The sequence below is a fragment of the Penaeus monodon genome, chromosome 10 (assembly GCF_015228065.2).
Source record: "Penaeus monodon isolate SGIC_2016 chromosome 10, NSTDA_Pmon_1, whole genome shotgun sequence".
Classification (NCBI taxonomy): Eukaryota; Metazoa; Arthropoda; class Malacostraca; order Decapoda; family Penaeidae; genus Penaeus; species Penaeus monodon.
The window spans coordinates 42,232,696-42,246,837 of record NC_051395.1 but is presented as its reverse complement, the minus strand read 5'-3'; the positions used below and the strand labels follow the sequence as shown (position 1 = coordinate 42,246,837).

The following is a 14,142-nucleotide window of genomic DNA, read 5'->3' as shown; positions in this document are numbered from 1 at the left end:
GATGGGAAAGTAGCTAACTGACGAGATACTTCCTAAATAGAAGATTCACCTGTTGCCTCGTAGTCTTGGAAAGGCCATTTCCTATAGCTAGTGGGCTAACACAATTAATGGCAATATAAAACCAAAGAGAATCTGTGCCATGAAGTGTGTGATGCCCACAAGGAGAGTTGGGAAGAAGTTGCTGCCCACCCCAATCACCAGTAAATCCTACAAATGCAGCAGACCGTGCAATGAGGAGAAGTTGGCTGATGCCCAGTTACATAGAATCCATGAACACTCCGGATGAACCAGACACAGAGGGATGTCCAAGATGGTTTCAGCAATGTTTCTGTAATGAGAGATGAACTTTGCAATTTATTGAATCTACAAATAGGTAGGATACTTAAAATAAAAACATAAAATAAAATAGTAGAACTTACCAATATCAATTGGCTGTCATCCATGAACACACAGCTTGTACCACGAGCAAGATGTTTGCAGTGATAACAAGAACTAGGACTGCTGGTGCCAAGCCATCACCAGCAAGCATAGTCAGTACAACTAAGAGTGCAATCACTATGCTTAAAACTGGAGCAGACACTGCAGTTGCCAGTCCATATACTACAGGAATATTGGAGTTCTTTGGAGTTACCATCAGGTATTTTTCAATGAGCTTATGATACACTTGAGGTACAAAGCCATAAGGAGGGTTTTAAAAACAGGCCCAAAAAGCTTTTCTTAGGAGGCACCTCATATATCAGTAAAGGAATGCAGTATAAGGTTAACAACAAATAATATAGTAACAGCAAATGTTAATCGTGGGGGATTACAACATGCTCACTGAGTGGAGAGTTTCTGCAGAGGTGCAGCCTGTAGGGCCCAGTGAGCAGCTACAAACAACCCCCCTGTAATAACTGGGACATAATTCACTAAAAGACTCCAAGCCTTGAACCTTCAAATTGCCAACAAAAGGGGAGCCATCGTCGAGGTAACCATACTAACAAAACAAGGGAAACCCAAGCTAGTAAAGTATCTCCAGTTTCTGAAACTCTCTGGCGAAGACCATTATGGGGGTGTGAACTGGGGAAACACCACAGTTTTTTCACGGCATTTCCAATGAAAAGCTCCCCGTACAGAACCAACAGGACAAACCCCAAAAAAAACACCCAAATTTAAAGACATTTTAACTTTTTACAGGTTTTTTATTCTTTTTCTTTGCCTCTTCAAAAGGAAATAATTGAATACTGATAACAATGATAAGAGCATGAATGATATTAAAAAATTTTTCCCTACAACAACAAACTGTTTGAAAAACCTCCCTAAGCATATCAAAGTATTAGAAAAAAGAAAAAGCCATCTGTGATGTTAATGTTTGAGCTCTTGAAATTCAAATTCTATGGTGGAAATACAGCCAAAGAACTATCAATCCCACTTGCCACATACCCCATCACTGAAATACTGGCATAAGAAGTAAAAATGAACAAAGATTGACCCTACAGTTAGGGGGAAGAGCAGTCTCTTCAAGACCAGTGCATCATCACTTGACTGAGCCCCCATTAACACAGTAAGTGCCATAACTGTAACCATCAAATAAGACACTTTCATTTTCCCCTATGTTGAATTTGCCCGACGTTTACACATCATTTTTGCAACATTTTTGTATTCAATAAGGCCATTTTCTTTTCTCTTGTAGTAGCTATTTAAACTTTTTATTCATTTTTTCTCCTCAAATTTCCAATCATTCACAAATCCAAAAATTCATTGCCAACTTTCTTGTATTCCTGCAAGTATTTCTGACTTGCTGAACTTTTGTGCAAAGGGCCTGAACTTCTTGCTTAAGACTTCCTCGATGATCTCCTTTTTTGGCCGCAACTCTTCCACCACCTTTCCCATTAGAGTAGGGATGGGAAACCAAGGGCCAAGCAAGAGGGGAACAATATCCACTTGTGACACCTGCACTGGATGAATGCTATTTGGGTTGGCAGCACCATATGATCCAGGACTGTAGGCAAAGAGAGCAGCTGTTATTTCACCTTCAGAGTCTCCACATGGTCGCCTGTCTTGGTCATGCCGTGATCGCAAACACCAAAAGTATGTGTCCATCCCAATACGATTTGCCACATTCCTGCATGTCAAGTTAAGTAAAATTACTACAGGTCCCTTTCCCTATCTATTATGTTTTTGATTCATTTACTCAATACAGAGATGATGCTTGACTTTACCTTCATGCCCCAAAAAGGAACCAGTTAGAATAATACAGATCCTAGTAAGGGTAAAATTTAAACACAAAAAAGACAAGTTTCTCTGTCATCTCTCACATTTTATAATGAAAATAATAAATTAATCTTTTTTTTTATTGTTTTCATATCAAGTCAACTGATTATATTATATCAGAGCTTTTAATATTTTTAAAATAAATAAAGATCTACCTATCATGACAATACAAAAGGAAAATTGATGATTCATCACTATTACATTGGAACCTCATATTATAAAGTGCAGACATGCAGTTTATTTTATTCTTTCAGGGAGTCTGTACAATTAGAAAAGGCAATATCAATAATTAGATACTATAAGTGAGTAACTTGTTATATCTAAAACAAAACAAAAAAGCTATATTAAAAAAACCCATATAGAATACTGGAATGACCAATCATAAAGATAGAGTCAAATAGATTATTGGTTATTTCTAAATAACCCTGCATGTTCCTATACAAATATATAGGCTATGCTGTTTATTACTCTCGATTTTTAATGAAAATAAAAACAAAACACAAAAGTCCTGACACCCAATAACCCGAAAACATCCCATTCAACAACCAACAGCATGATAAGTTGCATTCTAATTCAATCACATTATGATTCTGGAACAGAGAGATATACGTCAATCATACATGAAAACCTGCTATAGTCTGTTCACTTAAGTCTGACAGCTAGGTGGACGAAAATCGGTGTATAGGTGGGATGTTAGCTGGGGGGATAGGGTGATTGAAATGTAATATTGTTTTAAAAATTAAGGGAAGAAGCTTATATTAATAAAACATTATCAATTGATAACAAAATCATGATAATATAATAATGTTAAAATATAGTAGTAGTAGTTAGTAGTAGTGTACAGAAGTATAATAGTAGTAGTGAGCATAGTATAAAAGTTGAGTAGTAATATGGGAGTAGTATTTTGTGTGTAAGTATAGTAGTGTAAGTAGTAGTAGTAGTATAGTAGTAGTGTAGTGTAGTAGTAGTAGTACACGCAGCACGGTAGTAAAAAAGCAAGGGAGAAAAAAAAAAAAAAGTAGCGGCAGTGTAGTAGCACAGTATAGTAATGTAGAAGTATAGCATAGTAAAGTAGTATAATAGTATAAAAATTTAAAGTAGTGATAGTAATAGTTATATAATAGTAGTATAGTTATGTATATAGTAGTATTTAGTAGATAGTAGTATTAGTATTTGTGTATGGTATTTTTATTATTTTATTTTAGTAGTAGTATAGTATATAGTAGTAGTTGTAAAATAAATACTAGTAGTATTAAAAATAGTGTAATAAAAAAATGATAATAGTAAAGATAAATAAATAATGTATTATTTTTAGTAAAAACAATAAATAAAACAATAACAATAACAAAAAAAAAAAAAAAAAAAAAAAAAAAAAAAAAAAAAAAAAAAAAAAAAAAAAGTATGATATGATAAGAAATGATAAGTAAAAGATTGAAAGTATGTAATAGTAATGTAAAAGTAAAAAGTAATTTTAATAGTAATGTATGTAATAGTAAAATAGTTAGTAATAGTTTATAAAGATAATGATAATGAAATGATATGAAAAGTAATGATTAAAATGTAAATAAAAATTATTAAAAATTTATTTAAAAAAAAAATTAATTTTTTCTTATTCTAATCATATAAAATGTGATTTCTCTGATTGTAGGTCTAATATGTGTGTAAAACCAAAACAAATACTAATAATCCCTTTTTTTTTTATTGTTTTGTTTTTATTATTATTTTTTATTTTATTATTAATTACAGTAATAAGATAACAAAACAAAAAAACCAAATATAAAAAAAAAATATAAAAAACAACAAATAATAAAAATAAAAATAATAAAATAATAACAAAAATAATATAATGATAAAGATATTAACAACATAATAATATAGAATAACAAAAAAAATAAAGGGAAAAATAATACAAAGATCCCTTATTCATTTTTGTTTTTTATCATTATCATGATCATCCTCTATACTGTGATTACAACTACTACTTCTACTATAAGTTTTTGTTTTTAGGTGTGTTGCTATTTATTTATTTATTTATTTATTTTTATTTTTTTATTTATTTATTTTTTTTTTTTTTTCAGTGTGGGTAGCCTAAGATCCGACCACTACGTTCTGCTCCCATTTTCTGCCTTTAGTTGTGTTGCTGCTTCATAATCTAAAATTTTTCTCAGTCAAAAACAAAATAAAATATGAGGTGGTATAACTGGTATATATAATAATGCTTAATTGATATTATATATTCCAAAATTTAGTGGCCAATGGAAGCCAAATATACATAAAAATAATAAACTGATGAACTGAACAGGTACAAGAAAGACAAATAGTCAAGTAACAAATCTTTACAATACAATTTAGTATAATTGGCAACACTGCAATTTGAGACAATCTGCCACCTTGTTGACTAAGAATAACTGCAAGTCTGTGTTTACTTCAAATGTTACTCTTCACTTTATAGGGATTTATAATTAATTTTGATTTTCTTTAAAAACACTCCACTTTTTAAGATACTTCTTACTTATTTAGCTACAGAAATTACTTTAGGTTCAAACTCTGCGGGGAAGAAACTTACACGCATGAACATGTATCTGTAGAAATAAGAACTGGAAATTTCCTACAATCTTCAGAGTTCCATTAATCAGCCTTGTTTCAAATGTTTCTAGGCTCCAGCTATTTGAGTCAAGTGAACAGACTACACCTAGTGATATCCAACATCCATGACTCCTATTTCTGCACATCCTCACATCACCCTACATCTCTCTCACATCCTCCATCTTTCCCATAACAGCCAACCTTGCACCAATTCATCTACATTTGAGTCCCTTTGCAAGAATTTCCAGCATCACTACTCTATCATCATTACCAGTCCTGACAATGTCCCCCCCCCCCCCAAAAAAAAAAAAAAAAAAAACTCATCTTTTCTATATCAATTCCCATTAGGCCAGAGTCATTTACATGAAGTAGGTAATACTGATAAGTAACTATTATAAACTGCCTACTCCACTACCTTTGTATAGCAAAACCTTAGCTCCTTCCTATCTCTTCCCCTCCCCCTTCCTTTCCCTTTGCCCTTGTCCTTCTACCTTTCTCTCCTTTCTTCTCCCCCTACCTCTTCCTCTCCCTCTTCCTCCCTCCTTCCCTCTCTCTTTGAAATGATGTAGCCAGACTGTGATAGACAAATAGCCTTTAATACTACTTGACTCCTAGAAAGAATGCTCTCCATAATCCAAATAAAACATTACTTTGTATATATTAAAAATAATTGTCTTCTGTCAAAGATAAGATTGTCAAGAAATTTGTACTCCAAAGAACAAAATTATACATACTTAATTATGTCATTCATTTGTTCTAACTTTGCTGTCATTTCAGGATGGTCAGGCCCATATCGGTGGCCACAGTGGTCCACACCCAAGAAATGGCTAATCATAACATTCCAATCATCCTTCTGCAATTCCCTTTCTTCCCCGTGTTTTTGGGAAATTCATTGTCTACTGTGGGGTCCATCCGTTTGAATGATGGGAACAGGAACGATCTTTTAAATCTGAGAACAGATAATGTCTGTTAAGTGTATTCAATATTATTCTTGCATCTATATGACTGTGTGAAAAAAAAACAAAAAAAAACGAGAAGCAAAAAATATTTATGGTTTGTCTCAATGATTTACTTTTTGTCTTGAAAAAATATCCTGGGTATTTATTTTATTATTTTTTTTTTTTGATACTTTTAAAATTAACCTTATTGTCATTCGCAAACTACTTGATGCTGTGCTAAATTATTTTCTCTTTATGCAATAACTTCAACTCTGAAACCCCTTTTTTTTTTTTTTAAAAATAAAAAAAAACAATAATTATTTCATTTTTATACAGTAAAGTTTTGTCTTCATTTATGTGAAACAATGTTGCAAGGATTACTATGAATGCATTATTTAAAATCTCTTAATATTTCCCTTTCATCACAAGCTATGATAGCCTAATGTACCGAGTTAATGGTCCTCACCTTCTGGGAAATAAGCCATTCCATGTATCATCACCCAAAACAATCACTTGCTTCTGATGCTTGACAAGTTGGTCAATAATGTTGTCTTCACTTATCTCTTCACTGGAAAGGTTAAGAGAAAAAGGGTAAAAAAGTATATTATTTAAAGTAAAAAGTTCATTTCTTGAGTAAACCTAAATTTTCACACTAACAACCAATTGTTTTTTTTATTTATTCAGCTGGTCTTAGATTCCTCAACAAAACATACCTGGCAAAGTTCTGACTTGCATCTATAAAGGTAGGGAGGCTACCTTTTTTTAACCCCTTTTAACCCTTTTTTCTGGTGGTTGTGGGAGAAAAAAAAGGGAAAATAATAAAACATTGCTTTTTTGGGGTTTCCGACCTTAAAACTCTTAACGGAAATTTTGTTCAATAAGGGCGTGGCAATCATCTTTCCTCAAGAAAAAATTAAAAATGTGCAAATCCAAAAACCGTAAGGCATCATAATAAGAATAACAGCCTTTTCAAAGGAGGGTTTCATCCAGCACCCATTCTGTGAGTCAACCTGCTCTGTATTTCTTGTCACATCAGCATCAATGCTTTCATCTGAGGTGAAACCATGGCAAGTTGAATTAATATCAATAACCTGTCTAGTCAGAAGAAATCCATGGCTGAACACTAGCAAGCCTATTACAAATAGCTCACTCAAGCAAAGCACTGGAATCACACAATGTGAAATTTTAAATTCTGACATTCTTGAATGTCATAAATCTGAAAAAGAATGAAGCTGAAATTAGTATACACATTACACTACAATCCAGATATAAAAAATAACAAAAAATATTTTTGGCACTCCAGCAAACAGCCAAAAGTTTCAACCACATATATTCTGGCAAGATGGAGCCTGGAAAGGATCTTCATATTCTAAACAAATTACTAGGGAGGTCTACAAACTCTATCTTGCCATAACATCCTTGGGGAGATTTGTCAGCCTTTGCTGGGGAGGCACCTACAGAATCAGGGATTACCTCAACTAGAGGCTGACATCTTCCTAGCATTTACCACAATATATACGATAAATAGAGACAGAAACAGTAATTGTGGAGTTATTCAATTAAAAAATATGAGACATGATATACAATTACTGAATCCTGTACGGTAAATATATAATTTCTCACCCATACGATCCTACACTTGTCAAAAAATTGTTGTTGACATTCAAGTACGTAGATTTTTTTCTTGATCTCTATTTATATTGTCGAAAAATACTGTATTTTCACTGTAAATAAGCCTGAAAATGCGGCACTCGAAGTTCAGTTGTCATTGGCTCTAGTTGACAGCATTAATCTTGACAGATATTGTAAATGGTCCCAAATTTTTTCATCTTTTTTCCTTTCTCCTTTAAAAAACAGGACCCCGACTCTAGTTGATGAAAATAAACAAAATATATCCCCAGTTCTCTTCTTGCTAAGAAATCCCTAGTTTGGGCCCGGGCCCCCGGGGTGGCTTTAAAAAATCGCTTCCCTTTCTCTCTGCTCAATGTTATTCTCATAGATATCAACATATTCACATGGGTCACGGCAACTATGAAGAAAATCGCATCGGTAAATACTCTTTATCTTACTGTGTAGTTTATATATCATTTCTAATACTTTGTTCTAGATCTAATTCTAAAATTTCTGATTCACAAGGAATTTATACTGTCGTCTATACTCAGCTGGTGCATCGTCTGCATTTCCACAATATTTACTGAAGTCATTTGTCTTATAATATACTGTTAATTGATATTATGCATTGTTAATTTATTGTTTCATATCTAATACTGATATTGGTTTTTATATCAGTTTCCAAATAATTACTATGTATATCAATTTTTGAAGCTAATATCTTGTCAGAAACACTTTTAGCGAACAAGAAATTGTTATTCTTCCTTTGATTTAAAATGTATTGCATCTTTTATTTAACATAAATTTAAAAAAAATTTTTTAAAATTTAATTTCCCCTTTTTTTTTGGGTTTGTAAACCAAAATTTTTTTTTTAAGGGAATAGGTTTCCTGTACTCCCCTAAAAATTTTTTGAGCTTTAAGTTGTAAAGGGGGTTCCCTTTTTCCCTGAGAAAAAAAATAAATTTTTTTTTTCAAGTTTGAAGGGAACCAAATTTTTAAAATCCAAAAATTTTTTTAAGAAAGGGGTTTTTTTATTCCCCAACAAATTTTTACCGGGTTTTAAAAGGAAAATTTTTAAGGTTTTTTTTTTTGTGCAAAAGCAAAGGAACCCCTCCCCTTTTTGGGGCACTCAAACACACCCCGTCATAACCCCCCACCCCCCACCCCCTAAAAAAACTCCCCTTTAAAAAATTTTTAAAATAAACCCTCCCCAAAATTACCCCACCCAATCACCCCCTTTTAAAGCATTTTCCCCCCAAACCCCCCATATATCCCTACCCCTTTCAAAAACCCCTACCCCCACCCCCCAACCCCCCACCCCCCCCACCCCCACCCACCATACTTTTAACCCCAAAACATTCCCCCAAAAACCCCCAAAAAATCACCCCAACCCCCCAAAAAAATTCACCCCCACCCCCCCAAACCCCCCCCCACTTCCCCTTTTCCCCAAAATTTTTCCCCTTTAAACCCATAAAAACCCACCTTACTCCCAAAAATCCTTGTTTTCCCCCCCCACTCCCCCCCCACCCCTACCCCACTACTCCCCCATCCCATAAAAAACCCCCAGTATAGATCATAAAAAAACTTATCATTTTAAACCACCCAAAATTTCCACCATCGTCCTCCACGCAAAATTTTAATCAATTTTTCCCCACTCCCCCCCCAAAACCCCCCTAAAAATGAAAAATAATTAATTTTATTCTTATTATGAAAGATTAATTTAAATATTGTAATTAATTTTTATTTTTTTTTTTTTAAAAAGAAAAAATTATTATAAATAAAATATATAGTTTATTTTAAATATTATTTGGGAAATGTTTTATAAATAATTTATTTTTTTTAAAAAATTTTTTTATAATATAAAATATTAATTGGGAGAATATGAAAGAATATCGGTAAATATTTTAATTATTATATTTATAATATTATTAATATTTGTTTAATTAATTTAAAATTTATACAATTATTACTTTTATATATTTTATTTATTTTAAAAATATTATACTAATCATTTTCTTATAATATAACTAATGATATTATATTTAAAATATTTTTAATATTAATAATATTTTTTATATCAATTATAATAATTATATTATATAATTTTTTAAACTAATACTTTCAAAACTTTTCAACAAATTTATTCTTTTATTTAAATTATTGATCTTTATTTAACTACATATATATATTTATTATATATAAAATGTTGTTTGTTTTTGTGTGTGTGTGTTTTGTTTGTTTAAAATTCCAATATTTTTTATTCAATTATTAAAATATTTTGTACTTATATTTTCCTTTAAAAATACCTTCGGGGAGGTTGTAGTTTTGGTTGTGTTGTTTTGTTTGGTGGGGATTGTCGGTTTTTTGTGTTTGGAAATAATTTCTTTGCTAATGTTAAGACATACGCTCTTTTTTTTTATTTCATTAACGAAATATTTATTTTTTAAATGCATTTAAACTAATTTAAATAATTTTTTTTTCTTCTTTTCCCCCTTTCTAAATTTTCCCATACATGTTTTTGTTGTTTTGGTTTTTGTTTTGGGGTTTTTTTATCTATAAATCCCCATCATCATACTACTACATACCACTTATCCCTCCCTTCATTCCTCACTTTATTTTACTCCCCACCCCTCCTTCCCCAAACCAAATTTACTAACTCCTTAAAATCATACTCAACCAAATATCAACTTACTCATCACTCAACTTCAAATTATCACTCACTTTTTCCCCTCACTCCCAACCCCTTTCCACCCTTTCCACCACTCATCCTCATAATCCTCTCCTCCAAAACCCCCAATCAGCACTCATCCCTCCTTCACCTCATCCAACTTCACTAAAAAACCCTTTACTCCATCACCACCACCATCCCATTAATCACTACTCACTATCCATTTCCCAATCACTCATTTACTATCTCATCATTCCCTTCAATTTAAAAACTCCTTCAACCTCTATACCCAAATTTCCCTCTTTTCCCCCACTCACTCACTTTACTTATTTGCATTATCATCACTTTTCCTCACTCCTCACTCATTATACCATACACTATCCTCCCCACCCTCTACTCACTACTCCTCACTCACACTTCACTCACTCTATCACTCCCACTCCCTACTTCCCCACCCTCACCCCCATATATATATAATTATATAATATATATTATATTATTATTATAATTATTAATATATTATATTTTATATATATAAAATATTTATATATATATATAAATTTCTTATATATTATATATATCTTTATATTTTTATATTTTTATATATATATATATATTATGTCTATATATATATTACTTTTATTATATTATTTATTTTTTTTATATATATTATATTTATAATTTTTTTTTAGTTTTGTTGTTTTTTTTGTTTTTGTTTTTATTTATTGGTTTTTTATTAATATTAAAATATATATTATATTATTCATTTTTATATAACATTTATATATATTTATATATTATTATATAATATATATTTTTTAATTTTTTTTTATTTTTTTGTTTTTTATTATCTATATTTTTAATATTTATTTTTTTTCTTTTTTTATCTTATTATATATATATATTTACTATATATATTATATATATTATATAATATCTTTTATTTTTATTTATCAATTTCATATTTCTTATTATTTTTTTTTTAGTTTATTGTTTATGTGTGTGGTGTGTGTGTTGTGTGTGTTTGTTGTGTTGTTGTTTATTACATTTATTTTATTATATTTTTTTTCTATCTTTTATTTTTTATTATTTTATTATTTTTTTTGTATTATTTTTCTATTTTTTTTATTTTTTCTTATCTTATTTTTTCTTTTATTCTTTATCTTTGTTTTTTACAAAATTATTTTTTCTTTTTAATTTATTTTTATTATATTATTTTTTTTGTGTGTGTGTGGGTTTTGTGTGGGTGTGTGTGTGTGTGGTGTTGTTTATGTATCTCTGTTTTGTTATTTTTTTTTTTTTATTTTTTTTTATTTTTTTTATTTTTCTCTTATTTTTTCTTTTTTTATTTATTTTTTTTTTTGTGTTGTGTGTTTTTTTTTTTTTGTTTTTTTATTATTATATATATGTTATTATCTTATTTTCCCCTTTTTTATTTATATTTTTTTTTTTTTTTTTTTTTTATATTCTTTTTTTTTTTTCTATTTTTTTTTATTAAATTTTTTCAATTTCTTTTCCTTTTCTTTTCCCTTTTTCTCTTTATCTTTTTTTATTTTCTTTCTTTTCCTTATCTTATTCTTTCTCTTTTTTTTTTTTTTATTTTTTTTTTTTCCCTTTTTTTTCTTTTTTTTACCTTTCCCCTTTTTTTTTTTTTTTTTTTTTTTGTTTTATTGTGGTTGTTTTTGGTTTGTTTTTTTTGTGTTTGTTGTGTGTGTGGGTTTGTTTTCCGGTTTTTTGTGTTTGGTTCTTTTATTTTTTTTTTTATTATTTTTTTTTTTATTATTAAAGTTGTGTGGTGTTGTTGTTTTTTGTTTTTTTTTCTTTTGCCCTCTTTTTTTTATGTTGTTTTTTTTTTTTTTTTTTATTTTTTTTTTTTTTTTTTTTTTTTTTTTTTTTTGTTTTTTTTTTATTTTTTTTTTATTTTTGGGGTTTTTTTTGTTTTTTTTTTTTTTTTTTTTTTTTTTAAAAAAAAAAAAAAAAATTTTTTTTTTTTTTTTTTATAAAAAAAAAAAAAAAAAAAAAAAAAAAAAAAAAAAAAGGGGTTTTTATTTTAAAATTTTTTTTATATATTTTTTTTTTTTTTTTTTTTAAAATTTTTTTTTTTTTTTCAAAAAAAAATTTTTTATATATTTTTTAAAAAAAAATTTTAAAAATTTTAAATTAAAAAATTTTTTTTTTTAAAAAATTTTTGTGGGTTTTAGGTTGGGGGTTTGTGGGAGTTAATTTAAAAATTTTTTGAAAAAAAAAAAAGAAAAATTAATAAAAATTTTATATTAAAAAATTTTTTAAAAATAAAATTTTATTTAAAAAATTTTTTTTTTATTTTTTTTTTTTGGGGGGGTGTTTGGTTTGGGGTTTTTGGGTTTAAAATTTTTTTTTTTTAAAAAGTTTATTAAATTTATTTGTAATTTTAAAAAAAAAAAAAAACCCCCCCCCCCACCACACCACACACAAAAACACAACACACACACACACCACCACACACACATGCACACACACACACACACCACACACAACACACCAACACAACACACACACACACACACACACACCACACACCCACAATATATATAATATATATATAATATATATATATATATATATATATATATATATATATATATATATATAATCTTACCCCACCCTTTCTATCTTTCAGGGTTTGCAAGGCAGCAGCCCACAAAGAAACTTATTATATAGATGGTTATCAACGACGATACCAGAAGAATCCAAAAATATCAATGTGGGAACAATAGGGCATGTAGACCATGGTAAGACCACACTCACTGCTGCCATAACCAAGGTCTTGCACAAACAAGGTTTAGCTGAGTTTACATCATATAATCAAATTGACAGAGCACCAGAGGAAAAGGCAAGAGGAATTACAATTAACACAGCTCATGTTTCATACTCCTCAATGACAAGGTTAGTAAATATAAATCAGTAGTTTTATGTTTTATGTTCTATTGTGCCTCTTTTTCTTACTGATACCTGTAATGTGTTACTGGTTAATATTTGTGTAAATGTAGTGTATAAAGAAAAATTAGTTCACTTCTTTTGAAATAAATGATCTCTACTTCAAAAATTCTAGTTTTGTACTTCACTCATCAAAACATATTTATTGTTGTGACATATATTTCCATTAGGTGTCATTTGAATACACAGGACAGACTGAAGTAATGAAAAAATGTGAAAATGACAACAGTAAGAGGACAGAGATGTGATACTCTTTTTCATTCCAGACATTATGCACACACAGATTGCCCAGGCCATGCAGACTATGTGAAGAACATGATTTCAGGAACTTCACAGATGGATGGAGCAATTCTAGTAGTTGCAGCAAATGATGGACAGATGCCCCAGACACGAGAGCATCTTTTGTTAGCAAAACAAGTGGGAGTAGAGAGAATTATTGTTTATGTTAACAAGGCAGATCTAGTAGACGAGGATGTATTAGAATTGGTCGAGCTTGAGGTTCGTGAATTATTGGATGATTATGGATTTGATGGAGCAAATAGCCCTTTCATCATTGGCTCTGCCCTTCTAGCATTGAGAGGAGAGGACAATGAACTGGGTGAGCAGAGTATACACAGACTCATCAGAGCCCTAGATGAGTATATACCGAGTCCCACTCGGGATCTTACTTCCCCATTCATGCTACCCATTGATAACTTCTTCAGTGTCCCAGGTCGAGGTTCAGTTGTCATTGGCACACTCAAACAAGGCATTATGAAAAAAGGTGCTGAGGCAGAGTTATTGGGCTTCGACCGTCAAATTAAAACCACTGTCAGCAACATCCAGGTGAGTTGTAGGATGATTGACTAGGGGAGAATTTCATTAAAATACTTTTCATCTCATATTCAGAATTTCAGAATATCTTCTTTAGCATGGCATATTCAGGCTAAATTTTATTTTTAGAATTATTTCTTTATTATTTATATATTAAATGACTTTTCATATTCTTTCTTTATGGTTGTGCTTTGCTGTAGCCTTTTTACAAGTTGAATACATTAACCCCTTAATACTTTAGCCTTAATATCTGCCTTTTGCAACCTATCATATAAACATATATTTTATCTTGTTACT

At 30.0% G+C, this 14,142-nt stretch overlaps 1 protein-coding gene and 1 long non-coding RNA gene across 2 annotated transcripts in view; one reads left to right on the top strand and one right to left on the bottom strand.

The window, feature by feature from the left end:
* Positions 1 to 5,731: 5,731 nt before the first annotated feature.
* Positions 5,732 to 6,550, bottom strand: LOC119578049. Its single transcript, XR_005229178.1, has 3 exons — positions 6,491 to 6,550; positions 6,244 to 6,345; positions 5,732 to 5,788 (listed from the first exon to the last, which is right to left on the bottom strand). It is a non-coding gene; the product is annotated as an uncharacterized LOC119578049 (long non-coding RNA).
* Positions 6,551 to 7,792: 1,242 nt separating this feature from the next.
* Positions 7,793 to 14,142, top strand: part of LOC119577642 (elongation factor Tu-like) — an 11,143-nt gene continuing 4,793 nt past the window's right edge. The window contains exons 1-4 of the mRNA XM_037925207.1: positions 7,793 to 7,826; positions 7,914 to 7,942; positions 12,716 to 12,981; positions 13,299 to 13,857. Of these exons, the coding sequence (XP_037781135.1) occupies positions 7,793 to 7,826; positions 7,914 to 7,942; positions 12,716 to 12,981; positions 13,299 to 13,857 (888 nt within the window). The remainder of the gene's footprint in view (positions 7,827 to 7,913; positions 7,943 to 12,715; positions 12,982 to 13,298; positions 13,858 to 14,142) is intronic.